Here is an 18,393-nt window from a genome sequence, read left to right as displayed (position 1 = left end):
CTTTGTCTGCCTTGTCTAGTTAGACTGTAAGTTCTTAGGAACACCGATGGAGGTATTCAGTACCTAGAACAACTGGGGTGCTTGGCACAATGGCAATAAAATAATGATCATACCATCGTAGGCTGCGATTGGCTCATATCTCATAAATAAATAGTGTTTTGGTCCTTACCTAGAAGTATATAGGTGTTGCAGGAATTAGCACTGGTAACTCAATAGGTGCTGCTTTTCCCTCTGAGTACTGAATCTGTAGCCAAACATAGTGTCACTATGTTTTCTTTACAGTTAAACTAGAAATGCTGTTTCTTGCTTTTCTTTAAACTGCGTGCAGTAATGAGGCAGAATCGACCATAGGTGGCTGAAGTAAACCCTGAAGTCTATAGAGCACTTGAATGTTAAGATAAAATGTTTTTCTTGGTCTAGAGTTAGAGTAATTTATTATGAAACCGCAAACTATGTGGATGTGATTATTTCAGCTGTTGAAGATTATGTTCTGTATCTATGTCCAAAGGGTTACTTATAAGTACTAGTAAGTCCACCTAGAAGAATAAATGCTCATTCTAGAGATAATTATTAGACATACTGGACCATTCAGGTGGATCAGTATTTCAACTGACATGCATTGCAGTGGAGCGCTTTAGGTAATGTAGCAGTCTCCTTCATCATATTAAAAACAAGCTGTATATCGTGCCTCAAGCAGGCTCTGCTGTAAGGGTGAAAGATGCTTTAGAATGATGGGCTAGTTTTTCTTTGTGTCTAAAATTTATTGTAGTTTATGACAGAGAGATGCTTTTATGCTATTGGAGCTAGGAGCCATATTTTATATACTTGATATTGTATCCTTATAAAAGGTTTAATAGCCTTTCCTTGGAGAGCACTGTTGGAACTTCCTGTCTATAGCGTGTACACTACAGATATATTGATAAAATAACACTGATACACAAGTCATCTGTAGGTACTGTATCCTTTATAATATAGAAGAATCTGTGAATGGTGCTTGCTTTCTTTTTCAGGCTTTTGCTGAGGCTGGATCCTTCTCCAACTGACTATGAAGAAGATACAGTGGAAATATTTGGCTTTCATTGGGTTACTGAAATTGCTTTAGTTGAGTCCTGTAGACTTCTCTTTGGTTTACTTAGGTATGATATTCTTATTACCTCATTGGCCCGTTTCCAATATTTAATTATACTATGTTGCTTAATAAACTTTGGGGGTTTCTACATATGAAAGTCATAGACAAAATATCTTAAAGTGTGGTAAACATGATATTATATGAACAGTGCAATCCCGTGAGCGGCAGGTGACCTACTGGTAGAGTAACTAAAATTGATTAACTATACACTAGCGAACTATGGATTAGAATTGGAGTGTAATGTGAGTAGATGTTGAATTTCTAAGCAGCATGGCGCATGAGATGAAATATCTGTTACAACAATTTTTGCTTAATTCATAATGTACACTAATACTTGTCTAGTGTCAGAGTCCATCCCTAAACTGTATCAGGTTTTGCTTTAATTAAATAGACTAAATGAACTTTTTTGTATGTGCACATAAACGTGGATGCTATAAATCAAAAACTGTAAATGTTGGATATGGCATTTTCTTCGCTTGTTTGGATTAGGATAGTGTCAGCAGTCTCTTTGGATATAGCTGCTCTGTGTTTGATTTATTCAGGGCAGATGTTTAATCTGGTCAGTACAAACATACAGATCATTGATAATCCTCTTTGCTACTGTTAATCCTCAGGATGTAAAACACATGGAGGGTGGACTGGGGTTTTTTTATGTGATACCTCAAACATCTGTCATACATCCCATCACTCCCTCAATTACAGTGAATTCTACTGTACCTTGAGGGTATAACCATGGGTGTGTCGTGGAACATGTCATTAATAGGTTCTGGTCTTTATAACATAATGGTGCAGATCCTGAAAAATGGGCGGGGGGGGAATGATTTTTAAAAAAAGACATTGGCTCCTCCTCTTTGATATAAGCTTTGACTTTACTATGGTTTTTTTTTCCCACATAGAAAAAAAGATGGCAGGCTAGCTCGTTAATGGTTTTGATTAGTTAATTGAATCTCTGTGTATCTCTTTTCAGCATTCTACCTGATTCATTCTGTGCCAAAAATTGATCCTGTTTGGTCACAGAAGTGTTTTCTATCCATGTAACTGATCTTCCTAACCCCCCTCACAAAAGACCTGCTCTCTAGACTCAGATAATCATGTAGGATGATAGGGAGGCACTAAGCACGTTAATTGCCATCGTGGGTGTCATTCTCTAGAATCCAATTGTCATATAGCAATCAGGCTAGTGGAGTCACAGAGTTCGCCCTGGGGAAAGCAGCAGGGCTAGGTGGCCTTCTAAGGCTGCTTCTGATGGGGAAGCATTTCTTCAGCATAGAATATAGTTTGTGTGGCATCTGAGCCCACAAGATATGGATAGCTTTAGCTAACTCTTCACCTACAGAAGCAGTTCTGTAGGGAATGGGGCTCTAATATGTGAACTCTGCTTAGCCAGTTATTTTCACTAATAACATTTGCTTAAAATTGTATTCTGTATGTTTTCTGTGTGCATAAAAAAAAAAAGAACATATCTTTCAAATAAGATATAAAACAGTTCCTGAATATTTGTGGCCATGAAACTTCCTCTTGTGCTTTTATAAGGATATGGACATTAAACACTGGTGTCCTGGCCCAAATCCAATTTTGGTAATTACATTTTGCTAGATACATTACCCTTGTGTTTAGTGTTGGATATGGCTGTGTTCATTCCATCCTGCCCTAAAGATTTGTTTAGTGGTAAGGTGATCCCACATTCCACACCAAAGATTATTTCAGTTGTGGGTGAAGTGAGCCTTGTACGGACTTTGTAGCTGAAGTGTAAGGCACTTGTCTTTCTGGATGAAATATACTATATTCAAGCCAATATAATTATTATTCATTTCTGTTCGTTTGATGTCTTCCCAACTCCCAGTTAGAATCTCTGTCACTCTCTTTACATTTTCCCCAACAGCGGTCTTTATCTCTCCCAATACCATTTGTTCTCTTTCATCACTACTCACTTCTTTCTTTTTTGTGACCTGAGGGTATGTCTACACTACAGACCTTACAGTGGCACAGCTGTACCACTGCATCTGCACTGCTTCATGGTCTCCTGCGTAGCCACTTTATGGAGGAGCGAGAGAGCTCTCCCATCAGCATAATTAAAACAGCTACCACCACTTCTTGGGGGTATGTCGGCAGGACATCTCACACCAGTATAGTTCTGTCCACACTGGTGCCCTCCCCTACACCCCCCCCCAGATGTTTTACTATCGAAGCCTGTAGTGTAGACAAAGCCTGAGTCTAATTGACTCCTCTTCTCCTCTTCCGCCCCCCCTGGGCTCACTCCTCCTCTGCACTATATTGATTTAATGTTTTCTTTTTTAAACTATTACTTTATATTTGACTCCTTTTTGGTTTCTGCTCTCTCCACTTATTGAACTTTCAACTTTGGTACTCCTCTATGTTGAAATCACCCAGTGCTTCCATCTTTTCCCATGCAATGGATGTGGTTGAAAAAACTTATCCAGTGTCTAATGGAGTTTGTAGTTTGGATGAGATATAGCTGGCTGAAGCTCAGCCCAAATGACTGAAGTGGCTTTCGTACAATGTGGAGAAAATTTCCAACCATTCTGTTTCGGTGTCCACACTTGTAAGAGTATGATCAACTCTCCTTGTACAGGCTTCCAACTGGGGCTTATTGGATCCTTGCAAGATAGTTGGACATTTCCTAGGGTTTTTAAAATTTGCGCTTGACAAAAAGGATGGAGACTTTTCTTTCATGACCTCACCGTGGTCATATATGCCTTTCTCATGTCCAGATTACTGCCATACACTCTACATGGGGGCTACACTTGAAAGCAATCTGAAAATTACACTTAGTGCAGAATGTAGCAGCATTATTATTAGTTGGCACTTCCTGTTGGGTTACATTGCACCTGTGTGCTGTGATTTGCAGTGGCTGTCAAACAGATTTCTAAGTGAAGTTGTTGGTGTTCACCTACAAAAACCATGAATTATTGAGCTCTTCCTACCTTAGAGACAACCTCCCCTTACCCAATACTGTGGGTGTTACTATTAATTAAAGTACGCTAGATTAATAATAGTCATCACCCTACTTTAGATAAGGAGGGGGCTGCTGGCTGGACAATCTCCATGAGAGAGTCTCCTATTCTGTAAATCATTTCTGCCCCAGTTGTTTGCCAGAGCTTGGAATTGGTGGTCTTAAAGTGTAGGCTGCACGATTTGTCTGTTCTCCCAAATTTATATTGGGGCAAGATGGGGGTGTTGAGGAGTCTTTGGGGGTAGATGATATGAGGAGAGTCTGTTGAGCTGACTTGTGTTGTTTACTTTTGGACACAAATTAAGAGACTGACCAGTACATTTTATGAATCTAAATAAATCACTTAAGCTACCTTGCTTATCTCTTGTCTGATCCTTTTTTTTGGCTTTCTCTTGTCTGACTTCTCCAGTTTGTTATAAATGCTGCTAAAGTCGTCTTCTGCCACTCCATTCATGTATCCTCCCCCAAAATCCCTTCAGTAGATTCTGTCTTATTCCACATCAAATTCTTCACCTTCAGAATCCTGCCTAGTCTTGCCCGTCCTACATCTCTGTTCTCATATCTGCCTGCTCCAGCCCTACATACTTCTTGCTTTAGCCATTATTTTGTCTCCTCATGGCCTTTTTTCTTGGTGCCCTCCCTGCCATGCTTGGAACAGCATGGCATTTTCCTTATGACGATCCCTCGTATTCGATGTCTCCATAGCCTCTCCTGAGTGACCTGATGCCCGGTTTATGTTCTTATAAGCTTTTCTGGGAAGAGTCTGTTTCTTATTTTGTGTTTTGAAAAACATTCTATAGATTTACAGCACTATAAAATGAATGTTTGGGAAATATCCTTTAACTATATAATACTTAGTTTTGCGTTTTTCTTTTTAATTAGGCAACACATACACAAATTGGAAAACCTAGTACAGATGAGTTCATCAGACTTTGGTAAGTTTGACATATTTCCATTTATATTGGGGTAGAAGACGGTCTTTTTATTATATGGGTGTAAAGAGTCTAGCACAACAGGGCTTGATTTCTGATTGTATTGTAGTAGCACCTAGAAGCCCCAAACATTAATAATATGTATTAGCATAAACCTGCAATGTCTTAATGTCTCTGGCTGTATATATTTCTGACATTATTGCTGTGGTAGGCTAAAGCAAGTGGGAAGAAAAATGTTCTTAGCAGAGGTGTCGTGACTCACTTCAGTACCAGCCTAACTGTATGTTGATTATGTAGGAAATGGCTTGGGTGAAATCTTGACTACCTTGAAGGCCATGGGATTTTTGTCATTGACTTCAACAAGGCCAGGATTTCACCCATAGTGCAGGGCTTGGTGAACCGTTAATTCTTTGAATTAAAAATAAAAAGTTAATTCAAGCTCACAATGATTATTTTAGTTAAGATAGCATTCTTCCATATCCTCTTGGCTTACATATAAACAAATTGTTATATTTGCTTAGTTTAGACATTATTTATGGACTTCATTTGTCCTTGCAACAAAATCAAGGAAATGGCAGCACTACAAAACAGTTAATTTGAATTAAATGCTAAGGCATGAGAAGTACGTTTCTGAAGGATTATTACAGCCTTAGGCTTATTGTGAGTTTGAAGGCCAAATTACTTAGCAAGTTGAGAACTGAAGTAATTGCTCAGAAATACACTGTCTATCCTGTTGCTACTTGGAAATAGTTATTATAAAGGCACAAATAAATATCTGTGTTTTTTTGTTTGAGATTGTCATACTAGTGTTAATTTAATTGATGATCCAACCAATCAGCTGTTTCATTATAGTTGTAGGTCTGAGCTTGTCATCTTGCTTCTTTTATAAAAATCTGGTTTCAAGGGATAGTTGATTTCTCATAAAAGTGTAGTTTTGACTGAGATTTTACCTTTAAGGTCTCAGCCTGGAAAGGATTTTATTTTAAATTCCAGTTAATCTTCTATATGTTGTTTATGGACCAAGAAAAAATAATTTATTTTTTAAATTTAAGCATCTATTTGAGGCTCTTTATTTTGTCTTATTCACTTTGTCAGATATCAAGATAGCAAAATATAATAAAGTAAAATAGTTAACAAAATAGTAAGAAATGTTTGCCAAAAATCAAATGTAGGAGCCATACTATGTCTTCTTTAGGTGAGGCACCATGTACTTCTGCGCAGACTTAGCCTAAATTCTGCGGCACTATTGCTGCTATTTCCTCTTCCAGTGAGTCATATGTAACTTCTGTAATGTTACCTGCTTCTGGAAAAGCCTTAATAACTTCATGCAACTGCTAATGCACTTCCTTCTTTTACAGTCTTTGGTATAATAATGGTTTCATTCATGTAAGAAATACATGCAGGACTGTTCTGTTGAAGTGCTAAGGTTGACTGAAGAAATGGTTCAGGCCCTGAGGTGCATGCAGTCTGTAAGAGAGAGACACGAAGCAGATGTTTGTAAAGCATTTGGGTATCCTTTGTTTAAAGGTATCATAAATATTGTTATCAGACCTAATGCTAGAAAATAGAGCAAAGTCTGAGTAAAAGCAAACAATTTGCTGTACTGAAAATAATTGCAAAGCTGAGGGATTAAATCCTCTGCCCTACTTGGCCAGAGTGCACATACAACTAGGCCACAGCCACTAAATACAAAGTATTTGAGGGAGGAATGGGCCAAACCAGCTTCTTCCATCATCCCCCAAATTCGATTTGGGCCCTGTGGATGGATTGTACATGTACACTTGGCCAACCCATATTGCCCGTCATTTCTCCCTCTAGCCCCAGTAGGCTTTGGAGACTCACTGCAGATATCTCAGAGGCGTGATGAGTGTGTGAAGATTCATAGATTCATAGCCTGAAGGTCAGAAGGAACCATTATGGTCATCTAGTCTGACCTCCTGCACAATGCAGGCCACAGAATCTCACTCACCCACTCCTGTAACAACCCCCTAACCTATGTCTGAGTTATTGAAGTCCTCAAATCGTGGTTTAAAGACCTCAAGGTGCAGAGGATCCTCCAGCAAGTGACCCGTGTCCCATGCTGCAGAGGAAGGCGAAAAACCTCCAGGGCCTCTGCCAATCTGCCCTGGAGGAAAATTCCTTCCCAACCCCAAATATGGCGATCAGCTAAACCCTGACCATGTGGGCAAGACTCACTAGCCAGCACCCAGGAAAGAATTCTCTGTAGTAACTCACATCCCACCCCGTCTAACATCACATCACAGACCACTGGGCATATTTACCTGCTAATAATCAAAGATCAAGTAATTGCCAAACTTAGGCTATGCCATCATACCATCCCCTCCATAAACTTATCAAGCTTAGTCTTGAAGCCAGATATGTCTTTTGCCCCCACTAGTTCCCTTGGAAGGCTGTTTCAGAACTTCACTCCTCTAAGGTTAGAAACCTTTATCTAGTTTCAAGTCTAAACTTCCTAGTGTCCAGTTTATATCGACTTGTTCTTGTGTTCACATTGATACTAAGCTTAAATAATTCCTCTCCCTCCCTGGTATTTATCCCTCTGTTATATTTATAAACAGCAATCATATCTCCCCATTGCCTTCTTTTGGTTAGGCTAAACAAGCCAAGATCTTTCAGTCTCCTTTCATAAGATAGGTTTTCCATTCCTCAGATCATCCTAGCTGCCCTTCTCTGTACCTGTTCCAGTTTGAATTCATCCTTCTTAAACATGGGAAACCGGAACTGCACACAGTATTCCAGATGAGGTCACATCAATGCATTGTTTAACGGTAGTAACACCTCCTTATCTCTACTGAAATACCTTGCCTGATGAATCCTAAAACCACATTAGGTTTTTTAACGGCCATATCATATTGGCGGCTCATAGTCATCCTGTGATCAACCAATACTCCAAAGTCCTTCTCCTACTCTGTTACTTCCAACTGATGTGTCCCCAATTATAACTAAAATTCTTGTTATTAATCCCTAAATGCATGACCTTGCACTTTTCACTATTAAATTTCATCCTATTACTATTACTCCAGTTTACAAGGTCATCCAGATCTTCCTGTATGATATCCCGGTCCTTCTCTGTGTTAGCAATACCTCCAGCTTTGTGTCATCCGCAAACTTTATTAGCACATTCCCACTTTTTGTGCCAAGGTCAGTAATAAAAAGGTTAAATAAGATTGGTCCCAAAACTGATCCTGAGGAACTCCACTAGTAACCTCCTTCCAGCCTGACAGTTCACCTTTCAGTACGACCCGTTGTAGTCTCCCCTTTAACCAGTTCCTTATCCACCTTTCAATTTTCATATTGATCCCCATCTTTTCCAATTTAACTAATAATTCCCCATGTGAACCGTATCAAATGCCTTACTGAAATCGAGGTAAATTAGATCCACTGCATTTCCTTTGTCTAAAAAAAATCTGTTACCTTCTCAAAGAAGGAGATCAGGTTGGTTTGGCACGATCTACCTTTTGTAAAACCATGTTGTATTTTGTCCCAATTACCATTGACCTCAATGTCCTTAACTACTTTCTCCTTCAAAATTTTTTTCAAGACCTTACATACTACAGATGTCAAACTAACAGGCCTATAGTTACTCGGATCACTTTTTTTCCCTTTCTTAAAATAGGAACTATGTTAGCAATTCTCCAGTCGTACGGTACAACCCCTGAGTTTACTGATTCATTAAAAATTCTTGCTAATGGGCTTGCAATTTCATGTGCCAGTTCCTTTAATATTCTTGGATGAAGATTATCTGGGCCCTCCGATTTTGTCCCATTAAGCTGTTCGAGTTTGGCTTCTACCTCGGATGTGTAATATCTACCTCCATATCCTCATTCCCATTTGTCATCCTACCATTATCCCTAAGCTCCTCATTAGCCTTATTAAAGACTGAGGCAAAGTATTTGTTTAGATATTGGGCCATGCCTAGATTATCCTTAACCTCCATTCCATCCTCAGTGTTTAGCGGTCCCACTTCTTTTCTTTGTTTTCTTCTTATTTATATGGCTATAGAACCTTTTACTATTGGTTTTAATTCCCTTTGCAAGGTCCAACTCTACATGGCTTTTGGCCTTTCTCACTTTATCCCTACATGTTCTGACCTCAATAAGGTAGCTTTCCTTGCTAATCCCTCCCATCTTCCACTCCTTGTAGGCTTTCTGCTTTTTCTTATCACTCTGAGATGCTTGCTCATCCAGCTTGGTCTACAACTCCTGCCTATGATTTTTTTCCCTTTCTTGGGATGCAGGCTTCTGATAGTTTCTGCAGCTTTGACTTGAAGTAATTCCAGGCCTCCTCTGCCTTTAGATCCACAAGTTCTTCAGTCCAATCCACTTCCCTAACTAATTTCCTTAATTCTTTAAAGTTAGCCCTTTTGAAATAAAAACCCTAGTCCCAGATCTATTTTTGTTTATCCTTCCATCTAGTTTGAACTGAATTAGCTCATGATCACTCGAACCAAGGTTGTCCCCTACAACCATTTCTTCTATGAGGTCCTCACTACTCACCAAAACAAATCTAAAATGGCATCCCCTCTTGTTGGTTCTTCAACTACTTGGTGAAGAAATCCATCAGCTATCACATCCAGAAAAATCTGAGCCCTATTATTATTACTAGCACTTGTCCTCCAGTCTATATCTGGGAAGTTAAAGTCTCCCATGATCACACAATTCCCATTAGTGTTTACTTCATTAAAAACATTAAAGAGGTCTCTATCCATATCCAAATCAGATCCCGGCGTCTGTAGCACACCCCAAGCACTATCTCAGGGGAGGCTCTAGTAGCTTTCTTTCCCAATGTGATTTTTGCCCAGACAGACTCTGTCTTATCCATTCCATCACTTCTTATTTCTTTACAGTTACCTCATCATTGATATACAATGCTACTCCACCACCTTTGCCTTTATTTCTGTCTTTCCTAAACAGCACATAGCCTTCAATACCTGTACTCCAGTCATGACTACTATTCCACCATGTTTCTGTTATCCCTATAATATCCGGTTTCACTTCCTGCACCAGTAGCTCTAGTTCCTCCATTTTGTTACCTAGGCTCCTCGCATTAGTGTACAGACATCTTAATTTTTGCCATTTGGCTTCACTGACATTCTTCTTTACCTGGTTAGGCACAGACATTCTACCACCAGTATCACCATATTAGACTGGTATCTACACTACCCTTCCTCCTTATGTCCATTCTCCTCACGGCTGTATCCTTCTTACTTTGTTTTCTTCCCTCTCAATGTTAAATTCCGCGTGGAGATTACCTGGACATCTCCCAACCATCTCCCCAAATTCCTAGTTTAAAGCTCTCTTAATCAGTTGTGCCAGCCTCCATCCTAGAAGTCTATTTCCCTCCTTACTCAGGTGAAGTCCATCCCGAGAGAACAGTCCTCTGTCCATGAATGCTTCCCAGTGGCCATACATCCAAAGCCCTCCTTATAGCACCACTGCCTGAGCCATCTGTTGATCGCCATAATCTTGTCACACCTTTGTTGCCCTTCTCTACTCACAGCCGAGGAAAACAAAAAGACCCAGAAAAAAGCCAAAAACCTGCAGAGGTTCCCACCCTTCCTTTTGAAAATCCTGTTTCCTGATTGGTCCTCTGGTCAGGTGTTTGGTTCCCTATGTAACCCCTTTACAGTAAAAGGAGATTAACCCTTACCTTACCTATCTATTTATGACAGGTCCACATCCTGTATTTTAGCACCCGGCAGACAGCACACCTTTCTGTTCTCCGGATCAGCTCTACTTACAGGCTTGTCTATCCTTCTCAGTAAGGAGTCCCCAGTCATGTAGACCTGCCTTTTCCTGATGACGGTGCGATTCTCTGGTCTATCCCCTGTTCCCTCTGGGTGCAAGTCCTCTCGATTTCTATTGTCCCTTGCAATCCTCCGTAACCCATCCTGTATCCTCCTGGGGCTCATGTTTGGTGTTGTCTCCATTGACGCTTTGCCTCTTCCTACAGGACTAGCTGCTCTTCTGTTCTTCCTTGCCCTCTCACCTTCAGCAACCACCTGCTGTGCCCCTTCTTCATTTTCCAACTCTGCAAACCTGTTCCTGAGCTCTATTTCTCTTTCCTTTTTCCCTTTTACATTTTTGCGTTTTTGATATTTCAAATCACTTACAGTGTAACATTTTGTAATGGGAGTACTCACCTCTTAAGTGCCTCCTAGCAGAGTTTGGTACTCTTTCTTTACATTACTCCCTGCTCTCCCTCCAGGCTGCTGGTCAATACTGGTGGATCTTCGGTGGCTTGGCCCTCCAGCCAAGTCACAACATCCAAATGAACCTATTCTAGGATAGTAGAGTCCAATAAATGAACAGTCCTGTTTGTCCTCACTAGTGTCTTCAGCCTGTGCTCTGGGCCCATTTAATTCAGTCTTGTTCGGGCTCTCAAATAACTCCTGTCCCCTTCTTGGGGTTTATGCCAGTACAGCTGGTGGGGGAATCCAGGCCTGCCCACTACTCTGGATTCCAATGCACGGACATTATAAACAGCAGCTGCACCCTGCTTGATTTTCAGTTCATTGGTATTTCATCTCTGGGCCTCTTCCTACCTGGCACCTTTTAGTTTCACTCTTATAGCAGGGTTAATGTTCTTGGATCCCTGCTCTCTCTCTCTCTCCGCAAACCTAGCTTAAGGAAGCACAGCCAGAACTAAACTCTAGCTATCCCTCATACGCCTTTGGCCAGAAGGGCACTCCTTTCCTCACCCCTCTGGTCCTAGCGAGGAACTGACCTGCTGAAACCCTGCAACTCCTTTTATATGAGCCTGCTGGGCTTCGATTGCATGCTTCTGTGAGGTCTCTTTAGGCATGCATAGAGAACTCACTTTCATTGCTCCTTTCTTGTCATTTTGCTGCTTTGTGAGGAGGGGTGTAGTAGGACTTTTGGGCCTCCCATAGGGGGCTGCATAGGCCAGGTATACCCCATCACATACTTCAGTTACAGTGTCAAACAAAATTAACAATATTTAACAGCATGTTACTTATTAATTTTACCTGTTTCTATCTTTCCCCTGTCCCCTTCTTTCAAATTATATAAATACAACTGTAACAGGATATATGTATATTTAATCATTCATATTAATTTTTAAAACCTTTATGGGGAAACTGACTATTTTCTGGGGATGAAGGGGAAGCTCGAAAATATGGAAAGTTAGAGGTGGGATGGGGAAAGTAATTCAGTTATTGTCCTATGTGTGCTCTTCTTGAATATTTATTGTTCCTATAAGTACAAGATTATTGTGTTCATATCAAAGCATCTTAATTACTTCAGTATTTCTGTTGTATTGTTTTCCTATCTAAAGTAAACTAATATTTTTACTTGTTTTTATCCCTTTTTTGACAATATCAATAAGTAATAAGCTCCTCCTGCCTCAATCATTGCAAATAATTTTCATTACTGGGGCTCAGTATTTAATTTAAACTGCTTCCACATTTAGATCTGATTCTAATGTCCAAATATCTAATTTTATTATCCACTACTTTTGTTGAGCATTTGTCATCTTTTAAGAATCTTTTGGATGCAAGACATAGTATTAAGGACTTGTCTACACTTGAAATGCTGCATCTGTGCTGCTGTAGTGTTTCAGTGTGGACGCTACCTACACCAATGGGAGGGGTTGTTCTGTTGGCCTAATTAATCCCTCTCCCCAAGGGGCAGTAGCTAGGTCAATGGAAGAGTTCCTCCATCAACCTATTGCTGTCTACGCTGGTGGTGGGGTTGGTTTAACTATGCTGCTGAAAGATATGGATTTTTCACACCCTTGAGTGGTGTATTTAAGCCAACTTCATTTTCTTGTGTAGACCAGGCTTTAGAGTAGTTTAGTCTGTACCCCAATTCCTGACCCAAAGCTTCAGTTATTTCTTTTATACTAGCCAATTTTTATTTATAACTTGCGTAAAAAGCATAAGGTTGTCAGAACAGGAAACAAAGTTTCATTACATGCTATCTATATACTTATTCCTTGAACATTGCGTCCCTGAAATTTGTGCTAGTGCTTTGATGATTAAATCACATAAGAAGGGTGTAAGGGACATCCTCTCTTATTCTGTGTAATGGTATTGGCTCAGTATTTTCCCCCAGGTGCATGTCACAGGATTTTTATGGATTGTTTTGATCCACTTCTGCAAGTGTCCCTCAAAACCATTTTTCTCTAACATTCTAAACAGAAATATTCATTCTACTGAGACAGTTCATGGTTAGAATGCAGACCTCTTTAGTGCTTCTGGAGTGCTGTACCACATGTAAAAGTTGTCATCGTCTTCTTGCTTGCTGCTTTGTGCTTGCTCGTGTCAATTGCATTCTAGTTGTGCATGCTCTCACGTGCACGGTTGTCAGAGATTTTTGCCTTAGCGGTATCCATAGGGCAGGCTGGCCGACCCCTTGAGTGCTGCACTCATGTGTCTGTATATCAGGCACCGCCAGCCCTGCACTCTCTCAGTTCCTTCTTACCGCCTGTGGTGGTCAATCGAAGCGCCTTTCCTTACGTAGCAAGGGCTAGCGGCTTCATCTCTTCCGACTTTGGGCCTTAGGACCTTGTAAATGTTTATAGTAGTTAGTGTCTGACGTCTTTTTGTTCCCATGGTTGGGGGCTCTGATGTATGCCTTCCCTCCAGTACCGTTACTCTCCAGGGTCCTTGTGAAAATCAAGCAGGACAGGTCGAGGGTGATCCTCATAGCGCTGGCTTGGCTGTGGCAGCAGTGGTTCAGCACACTGCTGGACCTCTCAGTGGCCACTCCGTTCCAGCTACCGCTCCAGCCTGACCTGCTATCCCAAAACCACGTAGTCTTCTGCATATCAACCTGCAGATGCTGCACCTAACAGGTAGGCTGCTGCATGGTTAAATGAGCAGGAGCAGCAATGCTTGGCCGATGTCCAACAGGACCTGTTGGGCAATAGACAACTCTCCACCAGAGCAACCTACCTGGCCAAATGGAAGCAGTTCGCCTGCTGGACCTTGGATAAAGGCATTTGGCCTGCACGAGCCTTGATGCAGTTCATCGTAGATTACCTTCTGCATCTCAGACTCCAAGGCCTGTCCCTTTCCTCAATCAAGGTTCACTTGGCGCCTATCTCGGTCTTCCATCTGCCCCTTGCGGGTAGGTTGGTTTTTGTCCAGGACATGACTGCCAGATTCCTCAAGGGCCTTGAGCTCCTCTACCCGCATGTTCCTTTGTGGTACTTGAATCTGGTGCTGTCACGGCACATGGGACCCCCTCCCTTTGGCTTCCTGCGCTCTTCTTCTCCTGTCCTGAAAGGTTGCATTCCTAGTTGCAGTAACATCTGCCCACCCGTTCTGTTAGGGCACTCATCTCGGAACCAAGGTCCAGCTGAGACCACATCCAACTTTCCTGCCCAAGATGGTCTCCCAGATTCATATGAGCCAGGACATTTTCTTACCTGTCTTTTTTCCAAAGCCGCATAAATTGGAGGAGGTGCATAAACTGTATTCCCTAGATGTCAGGAGGGTGTTAGCCTTCTACATTGAAAGGACCAAGCCATTCTGCAAGTCGACACAATTGTTCATCATGGTAGCCGGCAGGATGAAAGGTTGCCCAGCGTCTGCACAAAGAATTTCATCTTGGATCACCACCTGCATTCACTTGGTGCTGTGATCAGGCGACCCTTATTGTGCAACCCTCCGTGAATGTAACTGCCCACTCAACCAGGCGTCTTCAGCAGCCTTTCTGTCCCAAGTTCTGTCAAGGACATCTGCAGGGCGGCCGCTTGGTCATCCGTCCATATGTTCAAGTTCCACTACGCGCTTACCCAGCAGGCCAAGGATTACACTGGCTTCAGTAGCGTACTTCAGTCCTATAAGTCGCCAGACTGTGAACTCCAAACTCACCTTCACAGACACAGCGTGTGAGTCACCTAATGGAATCAACATGAGCAAGCACTTGAAGAAAAAATGGTTACCTACCTTTCATAATTGTTGTTCTTCGTGATGTGTTGCTCATGTCCATTCCATTACCTACCCTCCTACCTCTCTGTCAGAATTGCTGGCAAGAAGGAACTGAGAGGGTGTAGGGTCGGTGGTGCCTAATATACCGACGCACGAGCGCGGCACTCAAAGGGGGCACCACAGCCGACCCTATGAATGCCACTGAGACAAAAACCTCCAACAACTGTACATATGGGGATGCACACACCTAAAATGGAATGGACATGAGTAACACATCTCGAAGAATAACAGTTACAAAAAGGTAGGTAACCATTTTTTGTATTATTTCAGGGACTTCTTCCATCTATAAAGCCAGCTTGGTTTGGTGAAACAGTTCAGAATACAGAAGTGCACTTAGTAACAAGGGCGTTATCTGTGTTTTAAACATTTTATAGAATTCAGAGGTGTCTCCATCAGATCCAGGACTCTTCCCTGATTTTAATGATGAAATTATCTGTTTCTTTTCTGTTATTGGACCAGCTAGTACATATCTTTTTTTTTTTTTTGTGTCAGTCTGGACATTTTAATAACCTGCTGTATATTAGCTCCCAGATCTTCCAAATTTTTGTATATATTAGTGTAAATTTCCCAGAAATATTTTACTAGTATCATGTGAAGTTCTTGTAAATGTGGTCTCTGCTGTGCTGCCAAAACCTTATCCTCCCTCCCTGTCCTATGCAGCTGAAATGTAGCTTTTAAAAATGCTTTTGGGCTTCAGTGTCCACATAGTGTACCTAGGAATTTATCTGATGATGGTGTTTTTCCATTCTTCCATCCCTCCTTATTAAAACTAATCCATAACAATGCTTGCTTACATAGTCACAGATTCTAAAGTTGTGCTTTTCTGTTTTTCTACTGTGTCAGGGAAAACAAGTGAAGATAATGTGAATGATTCCCACTATACTGAACTACGTATAGCATTTTCTTTCTTTTACCTTTAACTGGACTGTGTTTTGTGATAGTTTGTGTGGAGGATACTTAGTAGAGAAAAATAGTAATATAACATTTTATTTACAGTTGAATGATATTGTTTAAACAATTGCTCTTGGAACTGATTGAAATATTTTTGATCACTACAGTATCATTAATGTTATAAAGATTTCTTTTGAAAGAAATGATTTATGCCTCTAACATGTTAATTTTCTGTTTTCAGGTCAGGCTGCAAACCTGCACTCGGAAGCAGGCAACATCAGACACGAGTGTATTGTATTTCTGCATTATGTGAAGGTGTTCATTTTCAGGTGAGATTACATATGCAATTTCAATATCTAGTTAACTTATTCTGTGTATTTAGTTTTGAATAACCATCTGTTATGCACCTTTTAATTATATATTGATGTGCTGTTCATTCAGATACCTGGAATCACACAAAACAGAGGATGACGGGCTACTTCATCCATATGAAGAACTGGAAGTCCAGCTCCCTTCAGTGCTGGTTGAGGAGCTTCATGCCTTGACCTTACATATTGGACATCTGTATGAACTCCCAAGTAGTATCCTGGGAGCATTTACCATTCAACATCAGGCAAAGGTTTGGCTTATCTTTTTAATACATCATAGAACAGTCCAGATTTGACTCTTTCAAATTATGATGAGTAAAAATTAGTTTTATTTAAAAAATGGGAATGCATCTCATGCACTTATTAGTTAAGTGTCATCCCATGTTGCTCAAACACATTAGTTATTTTTTGACATCGGGTGTATTAGACCTTGCATTTTCTTTGTACAATATTTCCCTTTCAGAATCCTTATTGGCATTATGCAGATAAAATGGAATTATATTTAGAGGTGAATAAATAGGCTTGAGCAATTGGCTTGTCATAGTGCTATTATTTGTTTTTCAAAAATTCATGGTGTTTCTCCATGATGACAATGAGAACTCTGGAGTTCCCAACTAGAAGAGGCACTTTTATAAAGACAAATTCTGAAACTTGTCTAAAACAGGAAAAGAGCATCTTTGTGCAGGAGAAAACTGCAGTAACTCTATTTCTCTTTCTAGAACATTTAATAGACTAGAGCAGTATACAGTTGTAAGATTTTTCAATTTGGGGTAGGGAATATTTTTTATTTTGTTTGAAAGGGATACCATGATTAGAGCGCTATGCAAATCATTACACTGAAGGAAAGTACTTACGGTAAGGAGTGACATTTAGATTCCTGCCATTCACTCTGAGTCAAGAACTGATGTTCTCTGTCTCTAGGGATGGATGCGTTACACTTTGAAAAAAGAACAGAAGTACTTGTGGCACCTTAGAGATTAACACATTTATTTGAGCATAAGCTTTCGTGGGCTACGTCTGATGAAGTGGGCTGTAGCCCACGAAAGCTTATGGTCAAATAAATGTGTTAGTCTCTAAGGTGCCACAAGTACTCCTGTTCTTTTTGCCAATACAGGCTAACACGGCAGCTCCTCTGAAGCCTGTCATTACACTTTGAGTAGCTCTGAGATCTCAGAGGTTAAAATGGTTAGCGCTCTTGCCTCTGAATGAAAAAGTTGATCCTTATTATGGTCCATTTACCAGTTTTCTGCTGTCCAATAATGTGTGTGCTAGAAGGTCACATGGGCAGTTGGTGGTGCCTTCACCTGTTCACCTTGCACTAAGATGTTCTGGTTAGTTGGATTGTGGGTTAGATAAAAGATTTTGTGAATGTGCTCTAAACAGAAGACTAAGTGTGTGAGGAAGAACATTTTTCTCTTTTGCTTTGGAGCGCATCATTTAATGTGATACTTGCCATCAGTGGGACTCCACATGATCATAGGAGTCTGCCTGTCCTCGTGGTTCTTAGTATAGGATCCAGGCTTTGCTTAGGAAATATGAAATTAGAAAAAAAAAATGTCTTTTATCACAGCTGTTTCCTCCATCGTGGCATTTACTGCATCTCCACTTGGATATCCATTGGCTAGTGCTGGAAATTCTTCATGTCCTAAGCGAGAAGATGCTGCGTAAGTCCACTGTTTATGGTGCATGTTTATGCTTTGCATATTTTTAGTGATTTAGTTTTTCTGCCTCTCCCTTCTTCCTCCCAGGTTATATATGTTTCTGATCTGAAGTTGTCCAAATTATTTTACTTTCTTTGGGGATTAGTTTCTGCATTTCCTTTATTTTTTTCTTTTTAATTGCTCTTAGAGACATTGGCTAAAATCAAGAGTGGTGAGGGCAGGTTATTTCCAAGTTTTCCCACATGCTTTGGCTAGTGCATCTTAATCTGGATGTACAATACAGTTACTAATCCGGGTTGATCCTGTCCTAATGAAAGTTGACAATTAAATCAAATTGTATTGTGGATTTGTGCTACTGGGATTAGACTGATCCACCAAATTATTTTCTCTTGAAACTTCAAATAACTCAAGTTTAATTTAAAAAAATACACCTTTTGAATGTTGCTTGCAAAAATCAAA

At 40.5% G+C, this 18,393-nt stretch overlaps 1 protein-coding gene across 1 annotated transcript in view; it reads left to right on the top strand.

Annotated features, from left to right (window-relative positions):
• MMS22L (MMS22 like, DNA repair protein) overlaps positions 1-18,393 on the top strand; it is a 152,922-nt gene that overhangs the window by 5,104 nt on the left and 129,425 nt on the right. The window contains exons 3-7 of the mRNA XM_032774069.2: positions 1,011-1,136; positions 4,986-5,038; positions 16,147-16,234; positions 16,347-16,524; positions 17,844-17,937. Coding sequence (XP_032629960.1) covers positions 1,011-1,136; positions 4,986-5,038; positions 16,147-16,234; positions 16,347-16,524; positions 17,844-17,937 — 539 coding nt within the window. The remainder of the gene's footprint in view (positions 1-1,010; positions 1,137-4,985; positions 5,039-16,146; positions 16,235-16,346; positions 16,525-17,843; positions 17,938-18,393) is intronic.

This window comes from Chelonoidis abingdonii, chromosome 3 (assembly GCF_003597395.2).
Source record: "Chelonoidis abingdonii isolate Lonesome George chromosome 3, CheloAbing_2.0, whole genome shotgun sequence".
Taxonomy (NCBI): Eukaryota; Metazoa; Chordata; order Testudines; family Testudinidae; genus Chelonoidis; species Chelonoidis abingdonii.
The sequence above is the reverse complement of the archived record's forward strand: the minus strand, read 5'-3'. Positions and strand labels throughout refer to the sequence as shown.